Source organism: Psammomys obesus, unplaced genomic scaffold, assembly GCF_907164565.1.
Source record: "Psammomys obesus unplaced genomic scaffold, mPsaObe1.curated_primary_1811, whole genome shotgun sequence".
NCBI lineage: Eukaryota > Metazoa > Chordata > Mammalia > Rodentia > Muridae > Psammomys > Psammomys obesus.
Genome location: NW_026587759.1, coordinates 6518531 through 6530745, shown reverse-complemented (window position 1 = coordinate 6530745; position 12215 = coordinate 6518531). Strand labels below are relative to the sequence as shown.

Here is a 12215-nt window from a genome sequence, read left to right as displayed (position 1 = left end):
TTATTTACTTGTATTGACTATAAGACAGTGCTGTTTGGTCTTGTCTCAGTGTTTTGCTTCAGGTACTCTTTAAAAAAATTATTTTAAACCAGTGGGGAGTAATAAAGCAGTTACAAGATATACCACACAGTGTATTATATCACATATATCACATACAACTATGACCCCAAGTGTATTGTGATGTATTGGCTTGTTATATCAACAGCTCTACTGCACCTTTTCCCAAAATCTCCCATGTATAAGGAAAACCTAGTTCAAATAGGCTTAACCACAAACCACGTCCATAGCAAAGGTGGACTTTGAGCTGGTGGGTTGGTTGCATATTCCCCTGTGCCACTATGGCTCAGACAGGGCCGTCATACCTCTCCATGCGATCTTCAGAAAGCTGAGCCCCCATTCTGCTTGCTTGAAAACTCATTGTTATAGTACTGGTTTCATCCAATTAGTGACAGAGAGATGCTTTCATAGTCCCACAACCACCTAGAGCTTTAGTGGGTCACTAGGAGTGTTTACAGTACTTGGTGGTTAGTCAGTACAGGTCACTTTTATCTCATTGCCTTTAAAATGAGGGTTAGTAGAATTTCTGGTACATATTATGGCTGTATGGAGACCTCATTCTATTAACCATCAGTAATGAAGAGCATGGAGCCAAGAAAAGGCTCTTCTTTCTGGAGTCAATTGTGTACATATTTTAATATCTGGCATTTTAAGGTTAGGGATTTAGCTAAGTGGTATAGTGCTTGCCTAGCAAGCATATGGCCCTGGTTTGGTCCTCAGCTAAAAAAAAAAAAAAAAAAAAAGGACAAAATAAAAGTACATTTTCTGAATATTTGATCAAGATTGTGTTACTTTGAAACATATATAACGTGACACTGAACAGCTGTGTACAATGTTCTCTTGGATTGGCTCTCTGTTCAGATCAACATTCAAAACAGTACTTCTGTAAGCATTAAGGAGAAGTGTCTTCAGGTGACCTCTGTTAAGAACACATGGAAAATCTTACAGAAGAGGTTGCTTTATTCTTTACATGTTTGCCTTATTGAGAAGTCAAGGGTGCTTTAAGAAGAGATTTGTGGCCAAACTAGCGCTGTATGTCACTAGCTATGAATGTGACTGAATGAAAAATCATAAACTTACTTAAAACATTATGAGAGTTTTTTAAGCTAATATAATTATACAATTCTTAACCATGGACTCTGTAGATAATAAGTTCCTGTCATAATGCCTAAAGGTTGGACATACATAAAAGTATTCCTTTTGGGGAAAAGTTCTTTAAATAGTAAAGATAGGTGGGAAGAGCAGAACTGTGAAACAAAGACATGTTTCCTTTCTAGCAGGAAGAAAGGTTGCACAGACCATGAGCAAAAGACATAGGTTGGCCAATTGAGTATTTTGCAGGATAGGCATTTAAGCCCAAGAGACACTCTTAATTTATTAATAGGAAAGGGAAACCTGGAGGAATTACCAGACTTTAGACAGAGGCAGAGAATTTTCCTGCCATTCTGGACTGTGTTCTTACTTTTCTAAACCTTTCAATGTTGTATATATTGCTTTAAAAAAAATGTATGCTGGGTATAAAGTAATATATGTCCATTCAGCAAAATATGTCAGGAAGACAAACATACAAACAATGTAATATGATTAATGGTTTCTGGTGACTTTGGGCTATTTATGTACTTACTTGCTGAGATGGTTGTACCATATAGTTTGGGCCAGACTCAAACTTGCTGTCTTCCTGCCTTCCTGCCTTCCTGGTGTTACAAGCCTGAGCACAATACCTTACACTGTTGTGTTTCACATACCGTTTCATGTTGCTTGGAATTAGAAAGGTTGCACGTATGTAGCAATGCAAAACAAAAAGAGATTGCTTAGGTATTTTAAAGAACACCTTGTCCCTTTCTGTGCATCTTTCAGAATTCATTGCACAAGCAAGTGGAAGAACTGGAGCGCGATAGCCTGGTAACCCTGAATGTTGAGCGCTTGAAAGGAACACATGGTCGCATAGCTGTGGCCTGGGAGGCTGCTGGAAGTATCAGCGATGTATTTCCTACCTCAGGAGTGGTATGTAATTCACAGAATTAGCGAAGACACTTAGAGATTGTGATTGTTATTCACTGATGCATGGGACCAAATGTTGCCTGTCGAAAGAAATATTTGAGTTTGGCCATGTAAACACTGGGTTCTTGCTCACCTCCATGGAATGGGATACAATTTAAGGCTGATTTTGTTACTGGGTTTTTTTTTTCTATCTATCTATATACAAAGTGAACCCCGCTGCGGTTAACCAAATTGCATTATATTATCTGAAAAGGTAAAATGAGCCAAACAGGGGGTAGACATGTGTGAAGACATAGGAAGAGCAGAGGACAAGTCTGTGGGAAATAGGCATCCAAATGGAAAGGTTGATGAAAGCTGTGGATTGAAGCAGTTTCTATTTGCTGTCAGCAAACTGTGGTTGAGAGCTGTGGGCAGAGGCTTACATGAATGAATCATGTGAGGAACATGTAGAGGGAGAGGTTGATCTACACAATTGCAATTGTAGTGGCGGTCAGTTGTAGGGGAGAGCTGTGTGTCTAAAATGGTCATTGGCCACCACCCAGGTTCAGGTTGAATCTATTGGCATCCCCCTTTCTTCACCAGGGGTCTCTATGTGGGGGTTGACTGTTGTGGAGACCATTTGCTAAGGCTAAGGACTGTCTCAAAGGTAAACACAGAATCTTCTCCTCCCAGTAGCTGAGGGGTGGGCTCAGCCACAAGAAGGGATCTGGGCTGAGAATCACATTATCTACCATGTATGTTAACATAAAATGGATGCTTTGTTTCAAAAATATAATAGTAATGAGCAAAGAGACAGTTGACTCACAGAGAAGTTCAAGGAGCCCTTTGTTAACTATTTGTAGGAAGGGTGACCTCATTGAGCCCCAGTTTTCCTGAGATTTTGTAGATTCAGTATTTTGCTCAAATATTTCTGTGAAGAATCACTGAAAGGAGCTTTCATGACATTATCTCCTGTTCAGCATTTCTAGGTTCTTATCATTTCAAAGTGATGGATACTTCAATGTATTAAGAATGTTTTAGCAGTCTCTTGTATTTAACAATTCTATGCAAATTAACAAAACCACTAGTTGTACCCTGTTTGTGTATGCATTGAAGTATATTTCTCCAGCTTATTAAATGAATATGATTAAGATTTAAAATTTTAAAATGCCTGTCTCCTTTACATTATTTTAAGTGAATTATTTTTTCTTCTTTTAAAAACTTTTTATTGATTCTTTGTGAATTTCACATCACACACCCCAGTCTCATTCATCTCCCCATCCCTCTGTATCCTTCCTTTGCCATTGCAACCTCACCCTCAAAAGAAAAAAAATCTTGTTGTGTGTGACAGTGTCCCTTTTGTCCACATTTCTATTGCAGTGAGTCACTGGTCTGGTTCGAGGCCTCTGGCTTCTGCTGCACTATCAGTACTGATCGTCACAGGGAATCCTCTTAGATATCTTGTTGTTGTCCTGTGTCGTGGAGATCCTGAAGCTTTAGATATGTCTGACCAGCCCTTCAAATGCTCTAGCAGTTTACAGATGGGGTAGATGTTGGGGTGGGCAAAGTGAAAGCCCTAGATCTGGGGCTGGGTGGTAGCTGAGTTGGGTAGCCCACAAGCTCTTCAGCACCCACACTACCAGGGTAAGCGCTTTAGCACTGCCCTGGCTCGCTTACCCAATGCTGCAGCCAGCATGAGGCAGAGCCAGCTCTTCCACTCTCACACCCACGAGGCCAGCTCCCCTGTACCCATGCCAGAGAACCAGCTCTATTGTGCTGCCCAAGCAAGATGGAGGGCCTGCTTTCCTGAGGGCTGCAGGGCTGGGGCAGCTCTCCCACTCTCATGCTTTGCCAGGCTCATCTGCAAGCCTTGAAACCAGAGGCAGCTTCACAGTGGTGCCTAGGGAGGTGCACAGTCCACCCTCCCGAGTGCTGCACCTGTGAGGGGCAGGGACAGCTCTCCCATTCTCATGACCTAGGGGCCAGCTTTCCTGCCTGCCATAGGTAGGAAGGGGCGATGGAGGGCATCTTTTCTGAGTCCAAGCCACTGCATGGCAGATAAGTTATGGGGCCAGCCACCCACACTCATGCCCTTGAGATCAGTTCACCTGCGTCCCTCCCCTGATGTGCAGTGCTGTGGACCTGTGGACGAGGGAGAAATGACCTTTCCCCTCCCTTGCCGCCTGCAGCAGACAGGAGAGCTGGCCCTGCGGCAGCACTTGGGAGAGCAGGCCTTGACCTTGCTTGGGCAGCACAGTAGATCTGATCTTGCTGGCATGGGTGAGGGTGAGCTGGCCTTGAGGGCATGAGTGTGGGAGAGCTGGCCTGGCCAGCATGCAGTGTGGTGGTGTGGGCAAGGGAGTGACATCCTTCCCCTCTCTTGCCCCTTGCCATCCATAGTAAATAGGAGAGCTGGTCCCAGGATCATGAGGGCAGGAGAGCTGTCCCTGCCCTTCACCAGCTGTAGCACTTGGCAGAGCAGGCCCTGTACCTTGCCCAGGAATCACAGTAGAAAGAATTATTTTTATATCATGTAGGTATCCGTAGATATTCTTTGTAAGGGATCACATAGTAGATGATTCAGATTTTATGTACTGTCTGGTTTTTTTTCTTGTTTTAATTTTAATTTTTTCTTCATAATTTATTCATTATATATCCCAACTGAAGCCCCCTCCCTCAACTCCTCCAGTCCCACCGTCCCTCCATCTTCCCCTCAGCCCCTTCCCCTAGTCCACTGAAAGGGGGAGTTCTCCACTATTGCCATCTGTCTATAGCTTGTTACATCTCATCAGGACTGTTTGCATCTTCTTCCTCCATGGCCTGTCAAGACTGCATCATCAGGGCCATGTGATCAGAGAACAGTCAACTGAGTTCATGATAGAGACAGCCCCTGATCTCCTACCTCAGAGATCCATGTGGAGACTAAGCTGCCAATGGGCCACATCTGAGCAGGGGGTCTAGGTCCTCTCCATGCATGGTCCTCCCTTGGTACATCAGTCTCTGAAGGACACCCTGGGCTCAGATTTTTTAGGTTTGTTGGTCTTCTTGTGGGGATACTGTCCCCTCCATGTCCCTCTATTCCCACCCCTTTCTTCCTCCTTAAGACTCCCTGAGCTATGCCAAAATTTGGTCCTGAATCTCAGCGTCTGCTTCCATCCCCTGTTGGGTGAACATTTTCAGAGGACCCTCTATAGTAGGCTCCCATCCTGTTTCCTCTTTCACTGCTTCTGGTGTCTGTCCTGTTTAGCATTCTGAATGAGATTTAAGCATTCTCCCTAGGGTCCTCCTTAATGTTTAGCTTCTCTTTGCTTTTGTAGCACAATTGTGTCAGACAATATAAAGCAGTTTTTATAGGTAGTGACTATTTAGTTAAGTCTGTTTGGATGCATCACAATAACACTTTGTTTATATAGAACAACTTTGGCTCATAGGAGAGATGGAGGCCTAGGCTTGCAATGTCAGCTTGAAAGATTGATTTGTAAATGGATATGGGGATGGATAACATAAGAATGACATCCACAAAGTGAACAGATCCCTGTCAGCAAGAACTCCAGATGCTTTCAGCAAATTTGAATTTAACATCAGACAAAGAAGTAGAAGGGAAAGAGGGAGGCAGAGACTTGCATCTCTGGTCTTTCTCTTCTTTCTTTTAAATCAGTATTTATTGCTAAATGATAAAACCATCTGCAGTATCACTATTGCAAAAGTTCTCTATGTAAAAACATTTAAACTGATAAATCACTTTTTTTATCTTCTAGAGATTTACCTATAATATCAACCACTAAGAATCCTGAGACTTTGTCCTTTTATTTTTAATAATTTATTTATTTATTATAATTACAGTTTATTTGCTTTGTATCCCAGCTTTATTCACTTCCCCCATTCCTTCCCAATCCCACCCTCCCTCCTTCATCTCCTTCCATACCCCTCCACTAGCCCACTGATAGGTGAGGCCCTCCTCCCTTCCATCTGACCCTAGCCTATCAGGCCTCATCAAGACTGGGAACATTGTCTTCCTCTGTGGCCTGGTAAGGCTGTTCCCACCTCAGGGGGAGGAGCCAGCCACTGAGTTCATGTCAGAGACAGTCCCTGTTCCCATTACTAGGACACCCACTTGGAGACTGAGCTACTGTGGGCTACAATCTGTGCAGGGGTTCTAGGTTATCTCCATGCATGGTTCTTGGTTGAAGTATCAGTCTCAGAAAAGACCCCTGGGCCCAGATTTTTTTTTCTCTCCTTGTGGAGCTCCTGTTCTTCCAGGTCTTTCTATCTCCCCTTCTTTCATAAGATTCCCTGTACTCTGCCCAAAGTCTGGCTATGAGTCTCAGTTTCTGCCTTGATACCCTGCTGAGTAGACTCTTTCAGAGTCCCTCTGTGGTAAGCTCCCCATCCTTAACTATCAGTGAAATGCAAATCAAAATGACGCTGAGATTTCACCTTACACCCATCAGAATGGCTAAGATCAAAAACTCAAGTGACAACACATGGTGGAGAAGATGTGGAGAAAGGGGAACCCTCCTCCATTGCTGATGGGAATGTAATCTTGTACAACCACTTTGGAAATCAATCTGCTGCTTTCTCAGACAATTAGGAATAGTGCTACTTCAAGATCCAGTTATACCACTCCTAGGCATATATCCAAAATACGCTCAAGTATACAACAAGGACATTTGCTCAACCATGTTTGTAGCAGCTTTATTTGTAATAGCCAGAAGCTGAAAACAAACCAGATGTCCCACAGTTGAGGAATGGATACAGAAATTGTGGTACATTTACACAATGGAATACTACTCAGCAATTAAAACCAAGAAAATCAGGGATTTGCAGGCAAATGGTGGGAAAAGATCACCCTGAGTGAATATTCCAGAAGCAGAAGGACACATGTGGTATATACTCACTTACATATAAGTGGATATTAGACATATAATATTGGATAATCATACTAAAATCTGTACACCTAAAGAAGATGAGCAAGGAGGAAGATGCTGGGTAAGATGGTCAATCCTCAGTCAAAAAGGCAAAGGGATAGACATTGGAAAAGGGAGACTTTGTCCTTTTTATTATAATGAAAAGTAGGCACCAAGATATGACAATTTGGCTATAAATATTATATAAATATAAATATTTTGAAATGCTTTATTTTTTTCAGTCTTCTAGTTTTGATATAAAAGACATTTGATTTGTTTGTAAAATCATATTATGTTGTCTTTGTGGTCATATTCAAAGAAAATGAGAGATTGACATTTTTATGACTTGATGTTAATTCTAATATAAGCAAAATGACTTTTTAATTTTTAGATCTCATTCACAGAGGACCAGGCACTGTGCACAATCACTCTGACTGTTCTTGCGGATGATCTGCCAGAGTTGTCTGAGGCTGTCATTGTAACCCTCACCCAGATTGTCACAGAGGGGGTTGAAGATCCATCGAAAGGTGCCACTGTTGACCAGAACAGAAGCAAGTCCGTGCTAACCATCCTGCCCAGTGACTCGCCCTATGGCGTGGTTGGCTGGCACACTGATTCTCTCTTCACTAGAGTGCCAGAGCCCAGAGGTTAGTCCTGGTAAAGGTTTTTAGTTTCTAATAAGAAGTTTCCTTGGGCATTTTAATCATATTTGAAAGGGATATAGTCCCCTTCAAAAAGTCCATATGACTTTTTCAGTTTTATAGGTAATATTTTTTAATTTATTTAAAATTTTATAGTATGCAATTACTTGGCAATACTGCTTACTAACGTACTTTTAATTTCTCAGAACATGTTTTTGTAGTAGAAATTTTAATTTTAGCCGCTTTAGTAGTAAGGATTGGTTTTACTTTACTTTTTACTGTTTTTTTTTCACTTGTTCACATTTCATGCTCACATTTGCTCTGTACTTGCAGTAGGAACACGGCACTGTCAGCAACAATGTGAGATGCACTTTAATTATCTTTCTCCAAAGAGGCAGTGGTTTCACCCTGTGATAGATGCTGGTCTTCCCTCCTCAGAATCCTGAAATGGTTCCTAAATAACTACTGATTTCCCTTGCCGAATAAATATTCTAATAGGCTATGATCAGTCAACCTATTGAAATAAAATGTTACATGTAACTTATATTTATAATGAACTTACAGGATGGCTTGAAATTTTTTAGATGAAAATATGGACAAGCAGATTTCCTCTGAATCACAGACTGATGGGAAAAGTGGCTTGTAGTATATTCCTGGGCCCTTGCCTATCTGTGTGTGTAAGACCCAAAACAATAGACTCCAATAAAAGAATGTGTTATTTTCATTCAATAAACATTTCTAAAACATAGCAATTTATAGGATACATTCTTCCTTTTGAAAATAAATACTGTCATTAGAAGGTCTTAGGCTGGTGAGGATATTAATAAATGCTTTAAATACTTTATATGACAAATTATCTTTATCTAAGGAATGAAAAATAATAGGTTTTTAGAGACACTCTGAACCTTGTGATTGACATCTCACTGTAGAAATGTAAATCATTCTTTCAGTGGTTATTATTAAATTATGACGGTGTATTTAAGTGCTGATTTTCAAGAAATTTGAGTGTTACACAGTTACCACCCATATAGTACTTCTCTGAGACTCCCATTAGATTTCCATGGAGCACATGGAGAGCTCCATATACAGACAGAGGGACCACCACCGTTGTAATGCAAGAGTGATGGTGATTTTGAGCGCAACTTTGGGAACCTTGGAGACAAAACAGAAAAAGTCTTCCATAGGATGCTGTCTTTGTGCTATCTCTACTCTTGACTGTCTAGAGAGAACGGACTTACACCATGAGTGCTTGCAGCGTTAGCAGAACGTAGAACAGCTTATTAAATGGAGGCATGTTTATCTCCCAGAGAATAGCACTGTTCTCCAGTTACATATTGTTCGAGACAAAGGACTCTTTGGAGACATATCCATTCATTTGTTAGCGAAACCCAACTTCTTACTGCACATCAATAATCAAGCTACTGAGAATGAAGATTATGTGTTACAAGACACCGTAATAATAATGAAAGAAAACATGAAAGAAACTCATGCTGAAGTTGCCATTTTGCCAGTAAGTATAGATTTAATAAATATGTAACATAAGCTAACATATTTTTAACCATTAACCTATAATTCTCTAGTAGTTAAAAGTTATTAAAACATGCGTTTAAATACAAATGTCAAAATTTCCCACTCAAATATTTTATTATTAGATAGAAAATGACAATTGTATTTATTATATTTGTTTTAGAGTGGGAACAATTTGAATACTAAATTTTGATTTATTATATGTCTAGTTGGCCGTACTACAAAAATGATTGGTTACTTGCTTTTTTTAACTGAATGAATTAAATTCTTCAAGTCAATCTGTTTATTTTTATTGTTTGCTTGACAGGAGAGGACTTTCACTTCATTATACAGTCACATCAATACAGATGAGCATTTAGATGGTTGAGGTCTAATTTTGCTGGCTACATCTCGCTACCTTTTCCTCTTTGTGTGTAAAGAGGAAAGGGAGCTAGAGAAGCAGAGACAGAGCAGGAAAACAGGTGGATATACTTAAAATGTGCATGAGAAATCAAAGGTGCTAGTACTGCCATGGTGTCTCATAACATTATAGTAACAAATAAGGAGCAGACTGGGGATTTAGTTCAGAGCTAATCGCTTGCCTAGCATCCATGGGACCCCGTGTTTGAGACGCAGTGCCACAAACATGTGAAGTTAATAATAGTACGTGTTAGTCACTATGAGCATATCATATGCTGTTAAGTGGATACAATAATATTCCTGTTCCTGTTAGTTTTGAAGATGTCAGTAACCTGTCCTGTTTGAGGACAGTAGGAAAAGCACATAAGAGAGAAAGGGGGTAGAATGGGTTTCCCTTTTTTGTGTTACTTCTACATCCTGATATTTTTATTACTTTCACACAAATAAAGTAACTTTTTTCAAAATTAAATGCAATATTTGCTTATACATAGATTTTTTTTTTTTTACCTAGAACTTCAACTTTTACAATACATGTAAAATTTTACCAAATTTTCCTAAGTTCTTTCAGGATGTTGTATATGTATGATGTATACAGTGAGATCAAAATTGTGGGGCAGGATTTGAAATATTTGCTAATGCAGTTGTGGGTGCCTTTGAAAGATCATCATTAGTCTCGATTATGTCATAGGTTGTGAGGATTCTCTGAGAATGTATTAGACATATTAGAATATGGTGAGAAATCTTTTTTTATGTGTAACAGAGCTACCATCCCTGTACAGTAAGTCAGTTGCTTACTGAAAAATATAAGGTTAACAATGCAAATGATAGCAGCTTTATTTGTAATAGCCAGAGCTGGAAACAAACCAGATGTCCCTCAGTTAAGGAATAGATACAGAAAGTGTGGTACATTTACACAATGTAATACTACTTAGCAATTAAAACCAAGGAAATCATAAAATTTGCAGGCAAATGGCAGGAACTAGACAAGATTACCCTGAGTAAGGCATCCCAGAAGCAGAAAGACACTCATGGTATATACTCACATATAAGTGGATATTAGACGTATAATATAGAATAATCATACTAAAATCTGTATACCTAAAGAAACTAAGCAATAAGGAGGACCTTGGGTAAAGTGCTCATTCCTCATCCGGAAAGGCAAATGGGAGAAACATCAGAAGAGGGAAAAAAAAGAGAACAGAACAGATGCCTACTACAGAGGGTCTCTGAAAGACTCTACCCAGCAGGGTATCAAAGCAGATGCTGACACTCATAGCCAAACTTTGGGCAGAGTGCAGGGAATCTTATGAAAGAAAGGGGAAATAGAAAGACCTAGAGGGTACAGGAGCTCCACAAGGAGAGCAACAGAACCGAAAAATCTGGGCCCAGGGACCTTTTCTGAGACTGATACTCCCACCAAGGACCATGCATGGAGATAACCTAGAACCCCTGTACAGATGTAGTCCATGGCAGCTCAGTCTACTAGTTAGAGAACTCAGTGGCTGGTTCTTTAATCACCTGTAGCTGAGGAAGGGGCAGCCTTACCAGGCCACAGAGGAGGACAAGTCCTGAAGCCAGTCCTGATAGACTAGGGTCAGATGGAAGGAAAGGAGGACCTCCACTATCAGTGGCCTGGAGGAGGGGCATGAGAGGAGAAGAAGGAGGGAGGACATGATTGGGAGGGAATGAGGGAGAGGTTAAAACTGTGATACAAAGTGAATAAATTTTAATAAGTAATAAAAGAAAAAATTAAAAATAAAAAAATTTAAAAAGAGAATGGGGGAGGTTCACCCAGGCCAACATGTTTGAGATCAGTCTGGGCAAGAAAGCCAGGCATCATCTCAGGACCCAGACCTTCTATGGGAGCATCTCTTCTCTCCTCCTCCCAGGATGAAGTTCCTGAACTGGAGGAAGGACTCATTGTCACCATCACTGCTGTGAAACTCGTGAACCCTGACTTCCCTGCAGAGCAGCCACGTGTGCAGAGGCCAAGAATGGAAACAGCAGAGATAATGATTGAAGAAAATGATGATCCCAGAGGGATTTTTACATTTCTCATCACCAAAGTGAGATAAATTTCTCATTTATAGTAATATAAATAAAGATTACCCTTGCTGATTTGGCCAGTGCTTTTGCATTTTTTACTAAGTAATTGTATTTATTTGAAGGCAAGTATATTAAGAGAAGTATTCAATTTAAGTTTTCTGAACCTTACTACATTTCACTCTTAAGTTCTAAGCACTTCTTACATATGTGAGAATAATAAATTCAGCGAGTTATTGCCTAGGAGAGTTTTGAACTTTTGCCTGCCTTTCACCCTCTTTTCTTTGTTCAAGGATGGTGGTGGAGTCATTACTGCTCATGAGGTGCCTCCACCCTGGAACCTTCTTCAAGTTCCTGTTGTCCGGATGGCTGGAAGCTTTGGGACAGTAACCGTGTATTGGAAAGCAGCACCTGAGAGTGCTGGCCTGGAAGACTTTCAGCCCTCCCGTGGAATTCTCCAATTTGCCGATGGACAAGTATGTTCCTTATGGGCAGATTTATTGGTGGTTTTTGGCTTTACTTCAAGCGTTTGTAGCATCTGCCAAGTGAGCATGCATTAGTGACTGCTAAGTGCATTCTAGTCTTTTTTTTTCCATTAAATGGAATTTAAGTATTATTAATTATATAGTCTATAATAATCACAGGTCAAGAATTCTTTTAT

General features: G+C 40.5%; 1 protein-coding gene across 1 annotated transcript in view; it reads left to right on the top strand.

Moving 5' to 3' along the window:
- The window catches only part of Adgrv1 (adhesion G protein-coupled receptor V1), a 520333-nt gene that overhangs the window by 119051 nt on the left and 389067 nt on the right, over positions 1–12215 (top strand). Inside the window, exons 51-55 of the mRNA XM_055604066.1 lie at positions 1915–2061; positions 7336–7591; positions 8893–9095; positions 11401–11577; positions 11848–12030. Of these exons, the coding sequence (XP_055460041.1) occupies positions 1915–2061; positions 7336–7591; positions 8893–9095; positions 11401–11577; positions 11848–12030 (966 nt within the window). The remainder of the gene's footprint in view (positions 1–1914; positions 2062–7335; positions 7592–8892; positions 9096–11400; positions 11578–11847; positions 12031–12215) is intronic.